The sequence below is a fragment of the Simochromis diagramma genome, unplaced genomic scaffold (genome assembly GCF_900408965.1).
Source record: "Simochromis diagramma unplaced genomic scaffold, fSimDia1.1 OVJJ01000386.1, whole genome shotgun sequence".
NCBI classification, from domain to species: Eukaryota; Metazoa; Chordata; class Actinopteri; order Cichliformes; family Cichlidae; genus Simochromis; species Simochromis diagramma.
In genome coordinates, this window is record NW_024387210.1 from 486971 (window position 1) to 509230 (window position 22260).

Genomic DNA, 22260 nt, shown 5'->3' on the forward strand with positions numbered 1-22260 from the left:
CATTACTAGTACTACACAAAACATTACTACTGCACCAAGCCTCACTACTGCTACACAACAACATTACAAGTTACTACACAAAACATTACTACTGCACCAAGCCTTACTACTACACAAAACATTACTACTGCATCAAGCATTACTACTGCTACACAAAACATTACTACTGCACCAAGCCTTACTACTACACAAAACATTACTACTGCATCAAGCATTACTACTGCTACACAAAACATTACTACTGCCACACAAAACATTACCACTGCACCAAGCATCACTACTGCTACACAAAACATTACTAGTACTACACAAAACATTACTAGTACTCCAAGCACTACTGCTACTACTACACAAAAAATTACTGCAACTACACAAAACATTACTACTGCACCAAATGTTACTACTATTACACAAAACTTTACTACTTCCCCAACAATTCCTATTACTACATCTAAAACTTACACTACACCTTCTACTTCTACTAGTACTACATCTCCAACTTCAGTTACCCCGCCTACCACCACTGCCCTGAAATGTGATAATGGAGGGGAAAACGTAAACGGTGTCTGCCTCTGTCCTGATGAATGGACTGGAGAGACATGCTCAGAAGGTAAGAACAAACAAACAAACAAACAAAGAAGATTGAATTTTTTGTTCACTTTTTAGATTTGCAGAAAACAGCAACTATGTGATGCTATTAGCCGCAAGCTGATGCTTTGTGTCAGTAATTTACTTTTATATTTGTTGTTACATTAAAGTTTACATAAATTACATTTTTTCTGTGATATAAAGATGTGGGAAACCATAACCAGATCGTTAACTGAAATAAATAACTAACCAACACTTTGAGCAGTCATTACATGTCCAAACTTAGGATCTTCGGGTCTTTACTTTATTGTGTGATCCAGCTTTTAAACTACAAAAATCCTGTCTCAGTTATAAAACAAAACAAAACAATAAGAGATGGTTATGCAAATGCAATTTTAAAAGAACATGCCATTAAAGTCCGCTCAAATGTGATTGGTCAACAGTCAACAGCATTCAGATTGTAAATAATCACTGAAACTCAAATTCTTTCTCTAAACATGGATCATCCATTTTTTTCCACTTTTGTATTTTTATATAAATAACTAATTATATGTTTTTTCTGCCTATATTTTAATACCTTTGTCTTCTTAGTAAATTTCTGCGCAGCCCAACGATTTGAAGGATTCAGGTTCCCCCGTACACCCATTGGTTGGTTCGCATATTCTGATGAAATATGTGAAGTGGGAACAAGTGGCGGTAAGTCATCCCTTCAGTCCAACATCACTTTGTCAGGTACACCCCAATGTAGTGATGTTTGTCTTTCTATCAACATCCCCACTCAGCTGGAAAACCTCAGGCTTCAACCAGATGCTTGTTCATGAGCGAATCACCAGGTTTCAACACTCTACATATCTTCCAGTGTAACCTGACACTCAGTGATATACAACAAAATGTAAGAACTGTTTTTATTCTTCTGAAGACTTATTACTTGATGGTCTTATACAGTTGCAGCTTGAACTGAGTATTTTATGTAATCCGGTAAAAAGGCAGCAAGACATGCACAGGATTACACATTCATTTAAGGACCACATAAAAAAAAGAAAAAACTTATTTCTTCCACTCAGCTGACCAGTCCAGCTGATTTAGAGATGCTGGCAACCAGCACTCAGATTCTGACATCCAACCCAGAAGAGCTGACGGCCGAAAATGTTACAGCAGCGGCTGAGATCGCCAACACACTGCTGCTGTCTGCAAACGCCACAGAGGTACAAACAGTCAACAAAACTTAAGAAAAAACCCTGCTGTAGCATCAGTAGTTACTGACTGTAGCATCCTGGTTCATGTTTGTGTTGCAGAGTGTCAGAGTGGCAGCAGTAGCAACGGTCAGTCAGCTGCTGAACACCACTGTATCAGATGACACAGAGGAAAACAACACAACTCTGGGGTGAAGTACTAAGAATAAAATATTAATCTATTAACTCATATGACGTCTTCAATTGTGTTTAGCTTAAATTAGCCGCTTTTCCTGGTTTAAAGCAACTATACTCACTAGGTACTTCATTAAATACACATTGATTGTTGCAGGTTGGACTGATGCTCTTTTAACTTCAGAACTGCATAGATTCAAAAATTTGCTGGAAATGTTCCTCAAATTTTGGTCCATATTGTCATGATAGCATTGCACAATTGCTAGAGATTTTTTGGTTGCACACCCATAAACCCTTTTTCAGGCTGTTTTCTGTAAACTCGACATTTAAAGAGAACACCCGTTTTAAGCAAATATCCCAGCAGATCATCAGTTTCCAAAATACTCAGACCAGTGCATTTGACACCAAAAAACTACATTCAAAGTCCCAACCTGTCCCCATTCTAATGATCAGTTTGAAATTCAAGATGGTCATCTTGACTATGTCTATATGCATGCATGTACTGAGTCACTGCCATTTGATTTGCTAATTAGATACTTTCATTAATGAGCAATTTTGTAAATGTATCTAACAGACCAGTGAGTGTAAGACAGCCTGTTTTGTGGTTGCTTTTGTTTGTTATGTCCAGGCTGACGGTGACTCTGGACCAGCTCTCAGTGAACCTCAGCCTCAGTCTCAATGCATCTCAATCTCAGGTGGTTCAGCCAAACCTGGTGGTCCAGTCGGCACAGATCCCTGCTGCAAACACTCAGGGAGTCCAGTTCACTTCTCTTAGAGGTCAGTGAGAAACGGTGTTAAAGAAAAGTAATCCTCCAATTTTTTAATTTTTTTCCCCCATTTTACTGCTTTTCATCCCTTACATACAGTTTGGGTCAAATTTGACTAAATTTGACACTAATAAAAATACGCTAATAAAACTTTTAACATTCAAGGCATATCTGTTCAGATAGATATTAGATCCACCGGTGTGCGTCAAGTCAAGAAATATTGTGGTTTTAGGGAATCTTTAAACTGTAAAACTGTGTTGAAGTGGGGACAGTTAACAGAACTGTTTGTGTTCCCCCCACAGTTGTCCAGGTTCTTGCATGGACAGGCACCCACAGGTCTCCTCTCAGAATATCATGATGTAGTGGAACAATTTCAATATTTGTAGCTTTAAGATTAAAGATCCAGTGGTAAGGTTCTGCATTTTTTATTATGTGATCACAAACAGCTCACTTCTTTTGCTGCTACAGGGACATCTGGCAGTTTTGTAGCTGAGAGAATTCAGCTGAACACAAATGCAACACAGGTTGTGGTGGAAAACGGTTTCATAGCTGATGCCCTCATTTATGTAAGATTCCCTCAAGGTGAGTTTTCTAGACTTACACAGTCTTACAACAGAACTTGTTAAGATGCTTAAGGTGTCACTAAGAGGTATTTAAGAGAGCTGTTTTAGTTTGTTATTAATAAAAATGGAGCACTTCTATTTCAGACATTGTCAGTTCTTGTTACACCCACACAAAAGTTTACCAACTGCAGTGGATTTCTTTCTCTTATGTCAGGCAAAGGTGTCAGAAGTCGTCAGACAGACTCAAACGTCTCTCTGGGTTTCGTTCTCTATCAGAACGATCGTTTCTTCCGTTCAAAACTCTACATGAGGCGACGGGCCACCATCAGGGTCCTGTCAGCCAGCGTCAGAGGGCAGGAACCCAACATGGTTCCACAACATGTGGAGATGATGTTCAGGCCAAGAGTAAGAAATCCAGCATTTCAAATTAAAGTCAATTTTAATATTTGTTGACCTATTTTAAGTTTTTTCAGTTTTATCTTCAAGATTTCAGATAATGGTGACCACTGGACAGCTTTTCCTTCAATAACTTGTGATCTCACCTGACAATGTATCATGTTTGACCTTTATCTGCAGGTTTAGGGCACACAGATAGTGAGCAGTGTTTATGGTGTTTTTTATGAGACAGATAAATTAATAAACTTGCAGTAGCTGTAGCAGCTGTGATAATGGTGTAAAAATAGAACAATACCAATATACACATCACAAAGTAAAATATTCATACCTAACTTATGACCAGTTGTGTTTTTATTGTTAAAATGGTTCTGTGTTATTTTCAAAGAACTGCATATGTGCTATAAACTCTAAAAATGTGAAACATACCATCTGCTTTTGAAAGCAAATGGTATGTTTACATGTAAATCAGAGTTGCGGATTTCTGAGTAAGGCTGTGTATTTCTGTTTCAGAACATAAGTGGGACGTCTCTGTACGACTTCTCTTGTGTTTTCTGGAACTACAGTCAGAAGGACTGGAGCACCAGTGGCTGCTCTAAAGGAAACACTTCAGATGGACTCATGAGGTGTTTCTGTAACCACACCACCAACTTTGCTGCTCTCTGGGTGAGGGTCACAACTTTTCAGGGCAATAGATGACGTTACAGTGTTGGGTTGCAAATTTTGAAGCCTATATGATAACCTTCAGATCCAATTAAAACCAAAACACTCAGAAAGATCCTCTGGAAAAGACTAGAATTCTTGGAACAGAGTTTATTAAACAGTGTCATATGAAGAGCAGAACAGTACATTTACAGCAAAAAACACATGGAAAGCAAGCAAAGCAAACCCTGGGGTGTAGGGTCTTAAAGCACAAACAGCAACAACACACAAAATGACAAAAAGGAAAAAAGCAGCAGTCTGGGGCATATCGACCCTCCTCTTACAAAGGATCAGTGACCGCTCCTCCTGTTGTTTGGTAAATTTCCACCCAACAGCAGGAGGAGGAGCAGGAATTTCCGATCAAATCTACAAATGTCAATATTATCTCAATTATTGATACTTTTCTCCAATCCATTGTTAATCATACTTGCACCTTGCTCCTTTCTTTTAATCTTACACTTATGTTACATACCTTTCTGACCCTACCCCATAACTTTTCAAGCACCAGTCTTACATCCATCATTTTGAAATGTGTCCCTTCATCGGTTTTATGGCCAAAGTGATTCCAAAAGTTTGCAAAACGGCAGCTAACAGTTAATCAATTTGACAATTTTGTCAGGTGCACTTGTCAGAAGTAAACTGGTATCTATGCTAAGAAAGGGTTTTTCTCATCTTCTGGCGGCTGATGCGAGAAACTGAATCCCAGGTGCATGCCCACCGGGGCCAGGTTTGTTTACCGTATAGGTAATGAAAGGGCTGGACACAACGTGGAGCAAAAAAGATGAGCACGGAGAAAAAGGGTCCCAGGTGCATGCTTTAGCAGTGCCAAGTTTAATTAACCCTATGTTTGGACTAGTCACCATTGGCCTTAACACAATCAAAGGTTACTTATTGATCCTAACTAGTACATTTTCAAACAGTATTGATCAGCATGTGTTTGTACAATAAATGGCACAAACTTCATTAATATAATTGAAGGTAATCTTTGACCTAAATATGTGGGTCTTGTGATCTCGAACATGTGATTCCATTATATAAAATACTCCAGTATAGGTATATATATATAAAAAAAAAAACACCCAGCACGCCCCCCTGCGGGCGGTTTATCCTTCAAGCTCGGGTCCTCTACCAGAGGCCTGGGAGCTTGAGGGTCCTGCGCAGTATCTTAGCTGTTATATATATATATATATATATATATATATATATATATATATATACAGTGTTGGGAAGGTTACTTTTAAAATGTATTCCATTACAGAATACAGAATACATGCCCCAAAATGTATTCTGTAACGTATTCCGTTACGTTACTCAATGACAGTAACGTATTCTGAATACTTTGGATTACTTAATATATTATCATGCTTTTTACAACAACGTGAATGTACTATTGCTGTGTGATTTATTACTATTACTGAAGGTCCGCGACTCCGAACTGTAGTAAAGGGACCTCTGACTAATACGGCGGGGTCCCTGTCGGCTCGTAGCTGAAAAATAGCTTTACTTTGTTGTGTGGGTCAACTTTTCTTGCGAGAGACAGAGAGAGGCATTGAAAGGCTGCTCCAACGGAACTTATTGTTTTCGGAGGAAAACACGAACACGGTGTACAGTCGAGTCTTCATAGCTTACTTACAACTGGGCTCGTCAGGCACTCTTCTTGGCTGCAGTGGTTATTATTATATTTACATGCTTCCAGCTCCCGTTTTTCCTCAGTGACAACTCGTACCTTTCCACTCCCCTTTTTCTCCCTCCTCGCGCTCACAGACACATAACGTGTATGGCAGTCCATTCTCCCTGCAACACGGACTACACTGCCCATGATGCTACATTCTTTAGAGCTATGCTTGTAGCATTCTGCCTGTTAGCTTAGCACAACAACAACGAAAAGGCGCTCTCTCACCCAGGAAACACACAGTCGCAGAGAGAGAGAGAGAGAGCATCGCCCGGTAACCATGGCAACCGTAACACTGCCGCCTGGAACAACAGAACGTAGCTGTCAAACAAAACCCAAACAGTCCTGACCCGCGACAAAATGAAACAGGAAAGTACCGCAGTGTAATCCATTTATTTCAACAAAGTAACTGTATTCTGAATACCACCTTTTTAAACGGTAACTGTAACGGAATACAGTTACTCATATTTTGTATTTTAAATACGTAACGGCGGTACATGTATTCCGTTACTCCCCAAAACTGTATATATATATATAGTGTATATGAGTATATATGATTACATAGTATATATGTGAGTATATGTCAAGTGTATACAGGTATATATGTCATATATATCATACAAAAAAACCTCAACAACAGCTTGTTAAACCTTGGTCATGACATAGCTCAAAATGTAAATCTAACTCATCGCAGATATTTTATGAGTTTAAATCTGAATCCTATTTTTCAGTCATACAGAGAGAACTACGAGTATGCAGAAGCTCTGGATGTGATCTCCATTGTGGGACTTTCTCTTTCTGTTCTGGGTTTGGTTGTGACGATCATTTATCACATTAAAGAAAAGTAAGTTTGGGTTACTTCACAGATAAGAAATGATGTTTAATTATGCTGCATTAAAATTCTCTCATCACATTTACCAAACACTTCTAGTTGTTATTTAACAAACTGAAACTTTCTTGGATGCAACAAATAGTTATTTTCATTTTACATTAATGCTTTGATTATTTTATTTGACCTATAAAGTCTAAAAGTAGTAAAATTGCTGTCTGTCTGTTTTTATATATATATTTTTGTGGTGTTTTTCTTTAAGAAATACCAAAACTTAAAAGATATTAAAACTTCTTTGTTATTTTTCTCTCTGTAGCTTCTTCAGCAAGTCTCATGGGCAGCCAAGTAACTTGAATTCAAAGCTGGCTCTGCTGTGCATCTACCTCAGCCTGCTGGCCTTCATCATCACCTTCCTCTCTGGAGTCCAAAACTCCAGCAGACAGAACGACACTAAGGTGCAGAGTGATGATCGGATCAACAACATCTTGAACTCTGATGAACACATAGAACCAGACCGCGGCTCGTGTACGGCTGTAGCAGCTCTGCTGCACTTCCTCCTGATGGCCACCTTCATGTGGAACAGTGTATACAGCACTCAACTGGTGCTGCTGGTCCGGTCAATGCGCCGCAGCCTGCCAACACACTGGACTCCACTGAGTGTGACTCTGGGATGGGGTAGGACATTCAGAAAGAAAACAAAAATGCCAAATTTGAAATATTTTAGAAGAACTTTAAAGTAGTATAATTAGAAGGAAAAAAGTCATAACATTAAGGAATGCAGATACACAGCACTGTGCTAAAATCTTGAGCTTCTTATCATTTATTTTAGTTTAAAACAAAATTAAAATAAAAACTGAACATTTTGCAGTGATACACAGATACATCCGCAAACCCCCGGCACATCATTTTCAGATCACCGCGGTCTTACGCTACTCAGGTTAAATTTCATTTTACTTAAACTGTTGTTTTGATTTGTTGTGTCCTGTTAGGAATGCCAGCGTGTTTCATGGTCATCACACTGGGGGTGAGCTACAGGGTGGACAATCCGCTGGGATATAGACAAGAGGAATTGTGGGTAATCTGTGAAATTCTCCACCCTACAATGACCTAAATTCCCAGTTTGGATTATAGAATAGTTTATATATTGTGAAATTTATGGAAGACCACAAAAGCCACGCGCATCAAAATGAAGAATTCTGTGCTTGAATAATAAATTGTAGAATAAATTCTGCATTTGCAAATTTATTTTTGAATTCCACATTAGAAAACTGATTTTTAAAATGTTTTTTAAAAAATTCATTTCAAAAACCTTTTCCGAATTCCAATTTAAAAAACTTATTTTCAAAATGCTTTTTAAATTCCACTTCTCATTTCAAAATCCATTTCCCTTTCCTGTTCGCTCACGGATTAGCTCAGGGATTTACATTTGCATTAGCAACTGGATTAGCAACTTCATTTTAAAAATCTTGCTGCAATACAAATTAGCCACACCGTGAGATGTAAGGAGCTCTCTGATTGGTTGGACAGACACAGGCTGCCAGCCTGAATTTTTCTTGCTCATAGCTTTGCCCTGCTAAGAGGCGTGTGTGCTTGTACAAAGGCCGTTCAGCCTCGGGATTTACACTCGGCTCGACACGGATATGTGAAGAATGAAGGGACCCTGCAGCGAAACGGAGAGCTGAACCTCTGACTGTGTGCCTCTTTACTCAGTCTGACCACCTGTTGAAGGTAACGTGCTAACATGGCTAATGCTAGCATCACCGCACGTATCCCTGTTATTTTAAGGTCATCTTAGCTTATGAATCTTTTACGTCGCAGCTGTACAAGCTAGCTACGTTTTTTTTACGCTGCTGTGGTCTTCACAAATAAAGCTTGAAGCAGCTCAGACTATTAGCACTGAGCCCTATTACATGTATACAGTGTTAGAGCATTAGAGCTGCGACCTACAGCCTTTAAACTAGCGATTAAAATGCTGACAGTAAACTCGTCAGTCCAGATGTTACCAGATTACTTTATGATACTTAGAATTAAAACAACTAAGACAGGCTGATTAAAATAACAGCTGTCAGTTCTCTCATTCCTTATATCAAAACTGGAGATCACACTACTGATTTCAGTTCATTTAATATGTGAGTGCACAGATTCATTCTCAACTGGACATAAATGATGATCAAAGGTTGTATATATGATGAATTCATCAAATCCCAGCCTCTAACACAGTGCGCTGAATCTTAGCATTTAATGTCCAGTATATTCTAATCAGCACACTTTAAGCATTCACTGCAACTACAGTATCTACACCTCTGTGGCAAATGTGTGGTAAAGATGCAGATCACGACATGTAATTATTAATAAAATATGCATAATGAAAAACACAAGATGAAATTGATTGAGTACAGGGTGGGCCATTTATATGGCTACACCGTAATAAAATGGGAATGGTTGGTGATATTAAAGTCCTGTTTGTGGCACATTAGTATATGTGAAGGGGCAAACTCCTCAAGATGGGTGGTCACCATGGTGGTCATTTAGAAGTCGGCCATCTTGGATACAACTTTTGTTTTTTCAATAGGAAGAGGGCCATGTGACACATCAAACTTATTGGTAATGTCACAAGAAAAACAATGGTGTGCTTGGTTTCAACGTAACTTTATTCTTTCATGAGTTATTTACAAGTTTCTCTTTGTTCTAAGCCATTGACATGTCGAAGAGGTTAACATGTGAGGAGTGGATCAAAATTGTGTTGATATCTGTTGAAAGCAGTAACCGGGTCATTGCAGCAGATTTAAATGCAAGACATCCTACGAGACCACCCATCTCCCATGCTACAGTTAGCAAACTGCTTGCTAAGTTTCGTGAAACTGGTTCAGTGTTGGATTTGCCAAAATGTGGACGCAAGAAAACTGTCACTAATAAAGAAACATCAGTGGCTGTCCTAGCTTCATTCAGCAAGAGCCCACAGCGTAGCACTTGCCGCATGTCACTGGAGAGTGGCATTAGTCGGATATTAGCTACTCACAAATGGCACCCTTACAAACTACAGCTACTGCAGCATCTCAACGAGGATGACCCAGATCGGTGCACAGAATTTTCAGAATGGGCAAAACAAAAATTGGAACAGGACCCTCAGTTGATGCACAAGATTTTGTTCAGTGATGAGGCAAACTTTTATGTAATACTTGCTCTTGACGAAGGCTGTCGCACTTTTCTCCTCTCCTCCTCCTCTCCCTTAGCTTCCCTGCTTAGCCTCTTGTGTCCTTGTCTAGGCTCGTGTTTTTTGTATTACTTTTCCCTGGAACACTCTCTCACAGTCTGTTCTCTAAAACCTAAAAGAGGAATTATGGATTTGATCAACTGGTCCTTGAATGCAATTGACACCCTTTTCTCAATGAGAAGTTTGGGCTCGGGTGAGCCTGAGTGCTGAAGATATCTACCTATTAGGAAGCATGATAACAGGGTTCTTGCTGATCGGAGCTGGCTTGGCCCTGACTTATCGAAGAATCAAGAAAGTGGAACCGGCTGTTTAAACCCCCACAAGGCTGTCCGCTGGGATTGAAACGATGGAACGAGGCGTGAGTTTCTCAAAATGGGCTCATTGAGTGCAGCACGGATAAGATCTTGGAGAAGCTCACTGCGGTCGTGAGTTCTCAGAATCGGCTCTTTGAGCACAAGAATGACAAGAAATTCTCATGAGTTGTTCGCACTAAAGTAAAAACCAGCATTACTACATGTGGATATCCCTTCAGCGCCAGCTGCCGTCTCAAGGCTGGAGCTGAACAAAAACACCCTGATAACGACTGTGTTTAGACTGTTCTTCCCATTCTATGCAAGGCTACCTGGGTTGGCTGGAAGACTGTTTACTTAGCCTGGCAGGGCGAAGGACACTGTCTCAGCTCTAGACACATACACACACACACGCACACAGACATATATACACATGCAGATGTACACTCATCCCCCCTCCCCCCTCCAAACGCCTTTGACGCTTATTCCCCTCCGATGCTGACAGTGGATCAAGGAGACCAGCGCTTATGCTGCAGGCCCGGATGCACTGTCTACATTGGCTGTCTCTCACCCTTTACCCACCCCTGTGTCTTCTCATGTGTTTCTTTGGTGTATTAAGAGTTTTTTTTCATGTGCTATGTGCAGAGGTGTTTTTTTCTGTTCTCAAACTGATCTCCCTGTTGGAGCTCAGTCTGGGGGGAGTTATTTCTTTTCTCCTGATCTTTCCTCATGTTGTGCATTTTCCATTGTTATACCTCTCTGACCTGTCTTCCCCATGTGATGTTTGTGTCATGTATGTATGGTCAGAAGGGTAAGGTCGGCAGCCTTAACCCAATTTCCTTCGGGGTCAACCTTCAGGATCAATAAAGTTTTATTGAATTGAATTGTTTTGAAAATTGAAGTTAACAAACAAAACCTCCGCTATTGGTCTGACACTAACCCACATTGGATGGATCCCTCCAAGACTGTTGGAACAACAAAAGTGATAGTTTGGTGTGGTATATGGGGTACATTCTTCATCAATGGAAACCTCAAGGCCACTGGATATTTGAAATTGCTGCATGATGATGTGTTTCCCTCTTTATGCACTGAAGCTGGCACGTTCCCTGAGTTTTTCCAGCAAGATGATGCACCACCACATTATGGGTGCCAGGTCCGAGCATTCCTAGATGAACAGTTTCCTGGAAAGTGGATTGGTCATCGTGGGCCAGTTGAATGGCCCCCAAGGTCTCCCAATCTGACCCCTTAGACTTTTATCTTTGGGGTCATCTGAAGGCAATTGTCTATGGTGTGAAGATAGGAGATGTGCAGCACCTGAAACTACGGATACTGGATGCCTGTGCTGGCATTTCTCCTGCGGTGTTGCTATCAGTGTGTGAAGAGTGGGAGAAGAGGGTTGCATTGACAATCAAACACAATGGGCAGCACATTGACCGCATTTTATAAGTGGTCAGAAACTTGTAAATAACTCATGAAAGAATAAAGTTACGTTGAAACCAAGCACACCATTGTTTTTCTTGTGACATTACCAATAAGTTTGATGTGTCACATGGCCCTCTTCCTATTGAAAAAACAAAAGTTGTATCCAAGATGGCCGACTTCTAAATGGCCACCATGGTCACCACCCATCTTGAGGAGTTTGCCCCCTCACATATAGTAATGTGCCACAAACAGGACTTTAATATCACCAACCATTCCCATTTTATTACGGTGGCCCACCCTGTACTTTTCTCTGTATGCTCTGTGCTTATAAAGGCCTTGAATTCTGTGATATACACTGTAAATGATGTGAAAATTATTTTCACAGAGGTCTTAAAGTAGTTAAATCACTGCTGATAGCCTGGTTGTTTATAGTATCAATGTTTTTGTGTCTGTAGGTCTGTTTGATAACAATTTGGACTCCTCTGGGAGATGAGGATACACCCACATCTGTTCCATACCGCAGTCATGGATGGTGTTATGGCTCTGAGTCAGCTTTGGGGCATCAGACACACACACGGGGAAACCAGCACCTGGACTTCATGAAGGAAAAACTGCCTCAGTGATGACTGACTGGCTCTTTCTTCTTTAACACACAATTAAAATCACTCCAAAAGAGTGTAAACCTACTGAGGAAGTCTGTAACTTTTTACACATTTGTACTTTTACTTGTTTTATGAGTTATATTTAAGAAGAGTAAAGTTATTCACATAAAGTTTTTATTCTTTTGTAATATGTACCACAGTCATACTGAAGTTAGAAAAAAATATGTCTACATATCATATAAATATATATATATGTGTGTGTGTGTGTGTGTGTGTGTGATCTACAGTATCAAAAGCGGAGCTGAGATCCAACAGAACCAGAACTCTGTACTCTCCATCAAGATATCACTAGATACTCTAAGTAAAGCCGTTTCAGTAGAATGTAATTTACGAAAACCAGCATTTTTATCCAGGAAATAGTCAAGTTGTTCTACTACTATTTTTTCTAAAATCTTTGATACAAAGGGCAATTTGGATATTGGCCTATAACTGTTAGGAAGAGATGGATCCAGGTGGGGTTTCTTTAATATTGGTTCAACAACAGCTTGTTTAAAGAATCTGGGAACTGAGCCAGTATAGAGAGAAATATTTATCATTATTATTATTAAGATGAAGGAGAGATATTTGACCTGATGGCAGTGACGTTATTTGTGAAATTGATTAATTGTCTTAATTGTATTAAATTGGAATTCGAAAATGGATTTTGAAATGAAGTTTCTAAAAAACATTTTAAAAATCAGTTTTTTAATGTGGAGTTCAAAAATGAATTTACAAATGCAGAATTTATTCTACAGTTCATTAAGAACAGAATTCTTTATTTTGATGAGGGTGGCTCTTGTGGTCCTCCATAGAAATTACATCCACTGCCTAAAAAAAATGTCATTTTCAGTAAATAAAGTATTTATAAAATTTTGATCAACACGTAGACAAAAGTGTTTTTTTATGTTCTTTTCCTCTCGCTGTAGTTGTTGGCTGGCAGCGTTGGATAAGAACAAACAGTTCAACTTTGGAAAACCGATGTTTTGGGCTTTCCTTCTTCCAATCGGCCTGATCCTGATTTACAACATCGTCCTGTTGGTTATTACCTCCATGACTACATGCAAAGTTGAACCCAGACTGACCAGGTAACATCTAAAGCTGCTGTTGTTTCAAAAAATATTTCAAAAATAAATTACCCAAATTTAAGTGGCTGTTAAAAGGTGCAATTCTCAGATATAAATATATTAAGAAAACCAACATTTAAAAATGAGAAATGAAAAAGAAAAACTTTGAACACAATTTAACTGTGAGCAAAACAAAATGGCTTTATTTCTTTTTGTTAATAATAACACTAATAACCAATAACAGTAATGCTCCATCTTTGTCTTCAGGAGAGGTGTATCAATGCATACACTCCATTTTCACAGATGTGATGAAAAGATTATGCAGAATCCTTTCTGACTAGCTTCCATGTGGATTTTAACTCTGTTTTTACTGTAGCAACAAGAAGTCATCTTTAAGCAGGAAGTTCCTCATTAGTTTATCTCTGGCGGTGTTACTCGGTCTGTCCTGGACTCTGGGATATTTCGTGCTGCTCAGTTCAGAAAAAACACACCTGATCTTCAGCATTTTGTTCTACATCTGTACAACCACACAGGTACGACTCCTTCCACTTCATTCTAGAACTGAGATTAAAGGTGTCATGAGCTTCTCAGACTTCAGGTAAACACATAAAATGCAAAAAAACAAAAACAAATGGGAGGTGATTGTTGAAAGTTTTATATTTAATTCATGGTATATCGAAGGGAACAAGGAAAACTGAAACATTTTAACTGAAGCAGTAGTAGTAATAAAAGTACGAAAATGCTGGTAACTCTTGCAAATATTAGGATATTAGAATAGAATAGAATTAGAATTCAACTTTATTGTCATTGCACATGCACAGGTACAGGGCAACGAAATGCAGTTTGCATCCATCCAGAAGTGCTTTAGTGATATAGATATATTACAATATATATTAGCAATACTATAGATATGTGAGTATATTACAGAAATGGGTCTATTATGGTATGTTATAATGTACACGGTATGAAGTATGTTGTGAATATTCTATAACTATAAGTATGTACAGGCTGTAGTGAGTACAAGCTATGTACAGGCTATGAACAGGATATAAATATGAAAAACTATACAGAATATGAAATAAATAACTTTACAGAATCTGAGATATACAGCTATACAGAAATGGGAACTATGCAAGTTGTAAACAGTTGTAGGATTAAAGATTATCGAATGTACAGAATGATTATTTACACAGAGCTATACAGTAGTGCAGTTAAGATAAGTGAGGGTGTAGATAGTTTCTACAGAGGCTATATAAAGTGCTAGTGGTTGTGAGTGGTGGTTCAGTCCATGTTATTATTGTGTGTTTGAGGGTACAGTTGTCCATTGTGGGTGTGTGTATGTTCAGTCCATGAGTTTAACGTGGGTCAGATGTCAGGAGGCAGAGTTCAGGAGTCTGACAGCTGTGGGGAAGAAGCTGTTCCGGTACCTGGTGGTCTTAGTCCGGAGGCTCCTGTGGCGCCTCCCAGAGGGCAGGAGGGTGAAGAGTCCATGTGATGGGTGACTGGGGTCTTTGATGATTTTCCCAGCCCTTTTCAGACACCGCTTCCTGTAGATGTCTTTTATGGCAGGAAGTGGTGCTCCGGCGATGCGCTGGGCAGTTTTCACGACCCTCTGCAACGCCTTCCGGTCCAAGGCAGAGCAGTTCCCGTACCAGACTGTTATACAGTTGGTCAGGATGCTCTCGATGGTGCAACGATAGAAGTTCACCAGGATGTCTGAGGACAGGTGGTTCTTCCTCAGAGTCCTCAAGAAGAAGAGGCGCTGGTGAGCCTTCTTGATCAGCTTGGAGCAGTTGGTCGTCCAGGTGAGATCCTCGGAGATGTGGACTCCCAGGAACTTGAAGCTGCTCACACGCTCCACAGCCGTCCCCTTAATGTGGATGGGTGGATGTGGGTCAGCATTCCTCCTGTAGTCCACGATGAGCTCCTTGGTCTTCTCGGTGTTAAGCAGCAGGTTGTTTCTGTCGCACCACTCAGCCAGACGATCCACCTCCTCCCTGTAGGCGGCCTCATCGTTGTCACTGATGAGGCCAATCACCGTGGTGTCGTCTGCAAACTTAATGATGGTGTTGGAACCATCAGCAGGTCTGCAGTCATGGGTGAAGAGGGAGTAGAGGAAAGGGCTCATCACACAGCCTTGTGGTACACCGGTATTATTAGTATTATATTAGTGACAAAGCCAAGAAAAACAAAGGTTCATCTCAGTAACCACAGCATTTAAAGAGGATGCCACACCCGAGTTTCAGTCGCTGTTGACAACTGACTGCAAGTAGCTCTGGTATCCAATTGCATCACCATTTTAAAAAGATAGCCTGGTGGGAGGCAACCTGTCTTCAAACAACCATGGCCTGACTTAAACTTCTGTTCTGCAGCAAGTACGTCACTATTTGTGGAGGAATTTCTATCATGGTACTGGGTCTGTGACCCAGTGTTTTGTGTTTGTTTAAGTTATATTCCTGGATTATTTGTTATTCATGACTTTGGTTTTCTTGGTGGTTTGCTGTTCATGTTATATTTGTAGTTCTAGGTCCTAGTTTTGGTCACTGTGTCTTCCCTGTGTTCCATGTTGCATATACAGTCAGTCATGTCTCAGTGTCAAGTCCTTGGCTGTATCCCAATTCAGGATCTGCATCCTTTCGCAGTCTTCGTGGGCCGGGTCCTCCAAAGACCGAGAAGGCCCGAAGTGCCAGTCTTGTGAAATGGGACCGTCTAGCCTCTGTCACGCTGCTCAGGTTGCCTAGCAACCATGATACTAACCGCTGGAAACGTTTCATACAGCATTGTTTGACAGAAATGAAGGAGACATTTCTTTTGTTCATCTGTTTGTTTTTACATGAGCTTTGTTTGATTTGATAAGTATCTGAGGCTGAGACCACAGGACTGTAAAACATGATTGTTGGGCTTCATTTCTGTACTGAACAGTCATTTAAAGATTAGCTAGTAAATAACAATTAGCTAATGTTGTTCATGAGACTAAAGTCATCTCACTTTGGTAATGTAAATACAATATGGCCAATATTAAATGAACTATTATATTAATTATTATTAGGTATTACAGCAGTGAACCTGAACTCTGTATCAAATACTGGGCTTCAGTAAAGATTCAAGTTGCAGTTATTTATATTTCCTAAAACCTTATATCTTCACTCAAAGACAAGTATCTTTTACAGTGTATATATAGATGTATTATATATTGTTCTTTTAATATGTTGGCTGATAGGTTTGTAGCATAAACCTATTCGCTGGAACGTTCAAGACAATTCTACTACACAGCAAAGCAAGACACAAGCAGGCAAAGTTCTTTATGTTTCTCGTATACAAGAAAGACCAACTGGACAAACACCGTTCCTTCGCTTGACCCCAGTTGCTCTTGTCTGCTCCCTCGTAACGCTGCTCTTTTATTGCGGTTACATGGATATACATAGGCTCATTTACATAGGTACACATGTAAACAAAGAGTACTGTCTGTGTGTGTGTGTGTGTGGGGGGGGGGGGGGTCAGAATGTGACCACATAAACAACTTCCCTAACCCTGCTGGTCTGGAAGTCCAGCAGTTCATCTAAACAAAAGGCACTTATACTAAAACAGATATAGATGTGTTTGCTGTACCATATATCAGTAAGAGAAGATACAAGATCTCTCATGACCCTAGGGTGTGAGTGTGTATGCCAGAACACTCTGGAATGCACACAAAGTCTTTGCAGACTACTAAGAATCACACATCCTATCACTACACAATCGATTATACACCTCTAAGGTCTGGTTAAATATTTCTAAGCATAAATGACAATCAACAATATAAACCTGACATTGGCATTAGTAAATCTGTCTGAATCCTTACATATATGTGTAAAAAGAAAATGTACGACCTGTGATAACTGTTTCTGATAGAATGAAGAGTAGACTGATATATGAAATATTCCTTTATTGGGTGAGAAAATCAGACCATGTCATAACTGCTTTAAGTCATACAGAATAGATATCAGAGCCTTAAACAGGCTGACTTCTGCTAAATGGGTCAAACTGGGCACAAAGTATACAACCACATAACATCCTTATAGAATATGATGTAACACTATAGATCAACTTACCTCAGAATATATAAAGCATATAAACAATTACAGCAATATGATACAACAAACACAGCAGTGCTACTAATCCAAAATACTCAAAGCTTCATAGAACTGAAACAAACATTTATTTTTAGGTCCATTCTGCTGCTGATACATACTTTAGGTTTCTGAATATTAAACTTGTTGCTGCCTTTCATAGTGTGTAACTTGAAGACCCTGAGTACTTTCCCCCACACTGAAAACATTTGAATGATAAAATTATTTTATCATTACCTAATAAGACTGATTCAGGACAGACAATTAGCTATTTTAAACTTTCCTAGCAGTCCTTCACAAACAGGGAACAGTCTGTCTATTCTCTCCATCTGTCAGCTGCTGCTGGCTCTTCCTCACACACTGCTGAGTTTGTCCTGGTGGATCATCAGGGGTGCAATGCTGGACATTTGCAGTTTTCACACATGGAATTCAAATGTGTGATAAGCTGCAGGATTCAAACACAACACACAAGAATTTACAAAGTAATAAGAAAAATCTTGCAAAATAATTTCAGGTACTTTACTAATAACTATAAAGAATAATTTGTTACTTATAAGTAGCATCAAACATGACATTACTTACAAAAATAAAGAGAGTAACCATCATCTTCCCTTTCTGTTTTTTAGGGTTTACAAATTTTCCTCCTCTTCACAGCTCGAACACGGGCCTTCAGAGCCTCCATGTCACGGTCCATGCAGTACATTTCCTCAATCAACATCCCTCTGAACAACACAAAGTACAATCTGTGGAAGAAGTGGAATACCTGGAATATGAGCCAATCGGAGACCTACAGGGATCTGAGTGACATCGAAATGACCACCAGCAAAACCCTGTAGGACCTGAGGAGGACTTACAAAAAAGCCTCTTGCAGTAAAAACTTGTCATGTTGACAAGGATTACATGCATACATCACAATGAAAATTCATATTTTTCAGTGTAAGCTAATAGCTGGGAATATTGCTGAAGTCTCCTGGATGAGCTTCTGATTTTTTAAGTGTATTTTTGACTGACTGAACTGCATTTCCCAGAATTTCCAACATGCTGTTCTGCCATCAGAGGAAGAAGCGGTTGGATTTCCTGACTGCTTTGACAGTCTCTCGTTCTCTACATGAAAGACGACAGAGATGACATAGATTATAAAGACTGCTCTTCTACACACTTTCTATCCAAAATTATGATCCTAAGTTGGCATTTTTCCTTCACAGCTATCTATAAGTTCACTGTATCTTGTATAAAAGACGATGTTTTGTTCATCACATAAATAGGCAACATAAATAAATATTTGTTGTCAGGTGGTAAAGTTCATATTTTATCCAATTCTTTACTTTCCACCTATAAATTAGAAATACAAAAATTGAAGGCTCTGAAAATGTGCTGAGGTTTGTTCATGCTTTTTGTACAATACTGATGCACTGTTATTTTTAGTGTTTGTTTTTGTGCTGTTATTTATGTCCAGCAGAAACTCTTGTTTCTGTATTCATTATGAATTCAAGGTGCTGCGCTGGTGTCCAAGCAGCTCTTCATACTGATCTGAAGTGATTAATGATGGTGAATGTGTCTTTTTAAAAACTGGTGACCCAGCTGGACAAAGCAGTGATCATTGCTGCCTCCAGGTGGTGACAGTTAGTTTGTTTTGACTTCAAAGTTCACAGCAGAGCTGAATGATAAACGTTTTATTTTACCAGAGAATAATGTTTATCATCATTTAAATTGTACTGGAAGCTTTTGAAATGTTGGAAATGTCACACCTTTTAATTTTAAAATTGCACTTTTTTCTTTAATGAATTACAGTTATTTGTATTTTAAGCTTTGGCTTGTGTCTGAAAACATTTAGCTGTTCACTAATTTCAGATTTGCAGCCTAAAAAGTATTATCAACACTTTGAAAGGAGCCAATCTGCATTTCTACTCGAAGTTTTGAGCCTTTAATTTGTCATTTTAATTTTAAAAGATTTGTCTTTAGTGGCGTATTGTTATTTCGTTATGTTGTCTACTAATCCAACAGCTTGTGGTTTAATATGAAATGTGAAGTTTTTGATATGATTTTTGTATTGAACAACTTTGTGACAGAAAAATGACACTTAATTGGAGAACATAGTTGTCTTTAAAAACTGATTTCCACTTTAAATAATTTTTTGTGTTATTTTGTTTGCTGTCTTTTTTATTTTCTTTCTTATACTCTAATGTGGTCTTCATGATTTAACAGTTCACTGGCATAAACAGGTTTTTCAGTGTTCTGTAATGGAAATGGAAGAAATATTCTTTTTTGCATTATATATTCTTATTTTAAAAGGTCTGAATTATTTCTAAATCTTCTAAAGTTATTACTAAAAACTTTATTTAAATAATTCCTCCACAGTGCTGTAAGACACATTGCCAGTTATTGCAAATGCTTGATTGCAGTTATTGCTTCTAAAACCAGTTATTAGGTGCAACCAGTTATTAGGTTTAGGGGGCAATCACTTTTTCATACAGGGCCCTTAATAATAAATGCCTTCATTTAAAAACTGGATTTTTGTTTACTTGTGTTATTTTTGTTTAATATTAAATTTTTTGATGATCTGAAACATTTAAGTGTGACACGATATATACAGAACCTCATATGGGTATTTTGCAATCGCTACATTTATACGTTTACATATCACAGCAGTACTGCTGTATATCAAATGATCAGCGGATGTCAGTACATCGTGCATTGTATGATTTACCTTTTGGTGGGAAAAAAAATTCACAGGCATTTATCATACCATCACTAGTTGTGAGAGTCCCAGTCACCAGGGGCAAGGGTTTCCTCTATCCACAGTTTCCAGTAGATGTCTGTAGACGATGCATGTCAGACATGACCACTTTTGTAACACTTTTATTCTTGGCTGCAGCGTTCCAGCTGCCAGCCACACATACACCAACAACTTCAGTCAGGACCCAGTACAGACTTAAATGCAGGGGAAGTGTGATGAGCTCTGCCTCCCCACAGCTGCGCCACAGACCCACCACAATGTCTTAAATAGAGAAGGTGTTGAAGCTTTGCTCTGATTTCAAAGAAAGTGTTATGACCCAGGTCATGATTTTGTGTGTTGCTTTTGCTCGCCACACCTGAGGGTGGCGTTGTTTGTTCTCTGTCTTGTTTGCTAAGAAACATCTCCAAACTGCGAACTTTGCTGTCTAAATCTGAGTTGGAAATGGTTATTCATGCTTTTATTTCATCTCGCTTAGATTATTGTAACAACCTTTTTCTTTGTTTGAGCAAAAGGAATCTTGACCGTGTCCAGTTAGTCCAGAATGCTGCTGCAAGGCTTTTAACTAAGACGCGAAAAAGAGAGCACATTACACCAGTGTTACGTTCATTACACTGGCTTCCAGTACATTTCAGAATTCATTTTAAAATCTTGGTACTGACTTTTAAAGCTTTGAATTGTGATGCCCCTGCTTACATTTCTGATCTTTTAGAACCTCACGCTCCCTCTCGCAGCCTGAGATCATCTAATCAAAGGCTGTTGGTAGTCCCTCGAACATATTTTAAAACCAGAGGTGATAGATCTTTTAGAGCGGTGGCCCCCAGGTTGTGGAATGCTCTCCCTCCATCATTACGTTGCCTTGATTGTATTTATTCTTTTAAAAAGCAGCTTAAGACTCATTTATTTAAATTGGCTTTTAATTAGATTTGTGCTGTGTGTTTTATTATTAATGTATTTTATGTATTTCTGTTTTATATTACTGTGAAGCACTTTGTGGTTTTTATCCTGTGAAAAGTGCTATATAAATAAATTGATTTGATTTTGATTTTGTGCTTGTTTAAGTTCCAGATGGAGACTGACCATTAGTGGAAGAGTGAGGCTGTGTCCCAATCCAGCGACCGCACGCTTTGGTGAATAGTAAATGCCAAGATGAATCTTGTGACACCTGTTGGAACCACATTATCGTAAATGCACAGTCCCGCAAATCTGTGAATCATTTTCCAGACAGAAGGCAGTATGAATAGAAGTATCACCACTACAAGTGTAATCAATTGTACCAATATTACCCTTCCCTGGCCACAAACTGAAATGTCAACATATTCCAGGCAGGAATGTAGCTGTGTACACACCAAATATCTGCGTGAGCCACCAAGACATCACATATTTGCAAAGGTTGTCACACCATCCATGTCAAATATGATAGAGAACCCCCTGACCTTAACCTAGAACCTTAAAAAGTAAATGTTTGGCCTCAGTTAGTGCTGCCCCTGTCCCACAATAAATCGTTTTGCCTGACATTTCAGTTTGTATGTCCCACACAGCTGAATATGCTGAACATACGGAAAATAGGGAACTGATAAAACAGAAGTGCAAGATGGTCAGGAATGTAATCCAATGTCTTGCTGCATTCCAACGGCAAGGAGCAGACGGCCAAACTCATTCGACTCCGCCGTGAAAATGAGCACCTGTTCACCGGTGCAAAACACTCAGCCGCAGTGGGTTGGAGGTACAGCAACAGTATGAGGTTTCCAATCAGTGAGGCACAAGGGAGAGTGAACTGTCTGCCCTGCGGTCCTAATCTAGTACATTTTGCTGTGGATGCCATTCAGGGAATAACCTTATTTTCATGTTCTATCATATTTCGTCTGTCAGAGCAATCGTGGAGAAGATGGACCTGGTAGGGAA

At 39.2% G+C, this 22260-nt stretch overlaps 1 protein-coding gene across 1 annotated transcript; it reads left to right on the top strand.

Annotated features, from left to right (window-relative positions):
• The first annotated feature begins 133 nt into the window (after window positions 1–133).
• LOC120746461 (adhesion G-protein coupled receptor G7-like) lies at window positions 134–21279 on the top strand. The gene is made up of 15 exons (XM_040051872.1): window positions 134–610; window positions 1180–1284; window positions 1371–1480; window positions 1653–1793; window positions 1884–1972; window positions 2584–2732; window positions 3191–3304; window positions 3500–3690; window positions 4192–4344; window positions 6784–6896; window positions 7198–7556; window positions 7871–7952; window positions 13375–13533; window positions 13889–14045; window positions 18248–21279. Exons 3-15 carry the CDS (start codon window positions 1406–1408, stop codon window positions 18455–18457), a joined length of 1992 nt encoding a protein of 663 aa, XP_039907806.1. The 5' UTR covers window positions 134–610; window positions 1180–1284; window positions 1371–1405; the 3' UTR covers window positions 18458–21279.
• The last annotated feature ends 981 nt before the right edge of the window (window positions 21280–22260 follow it).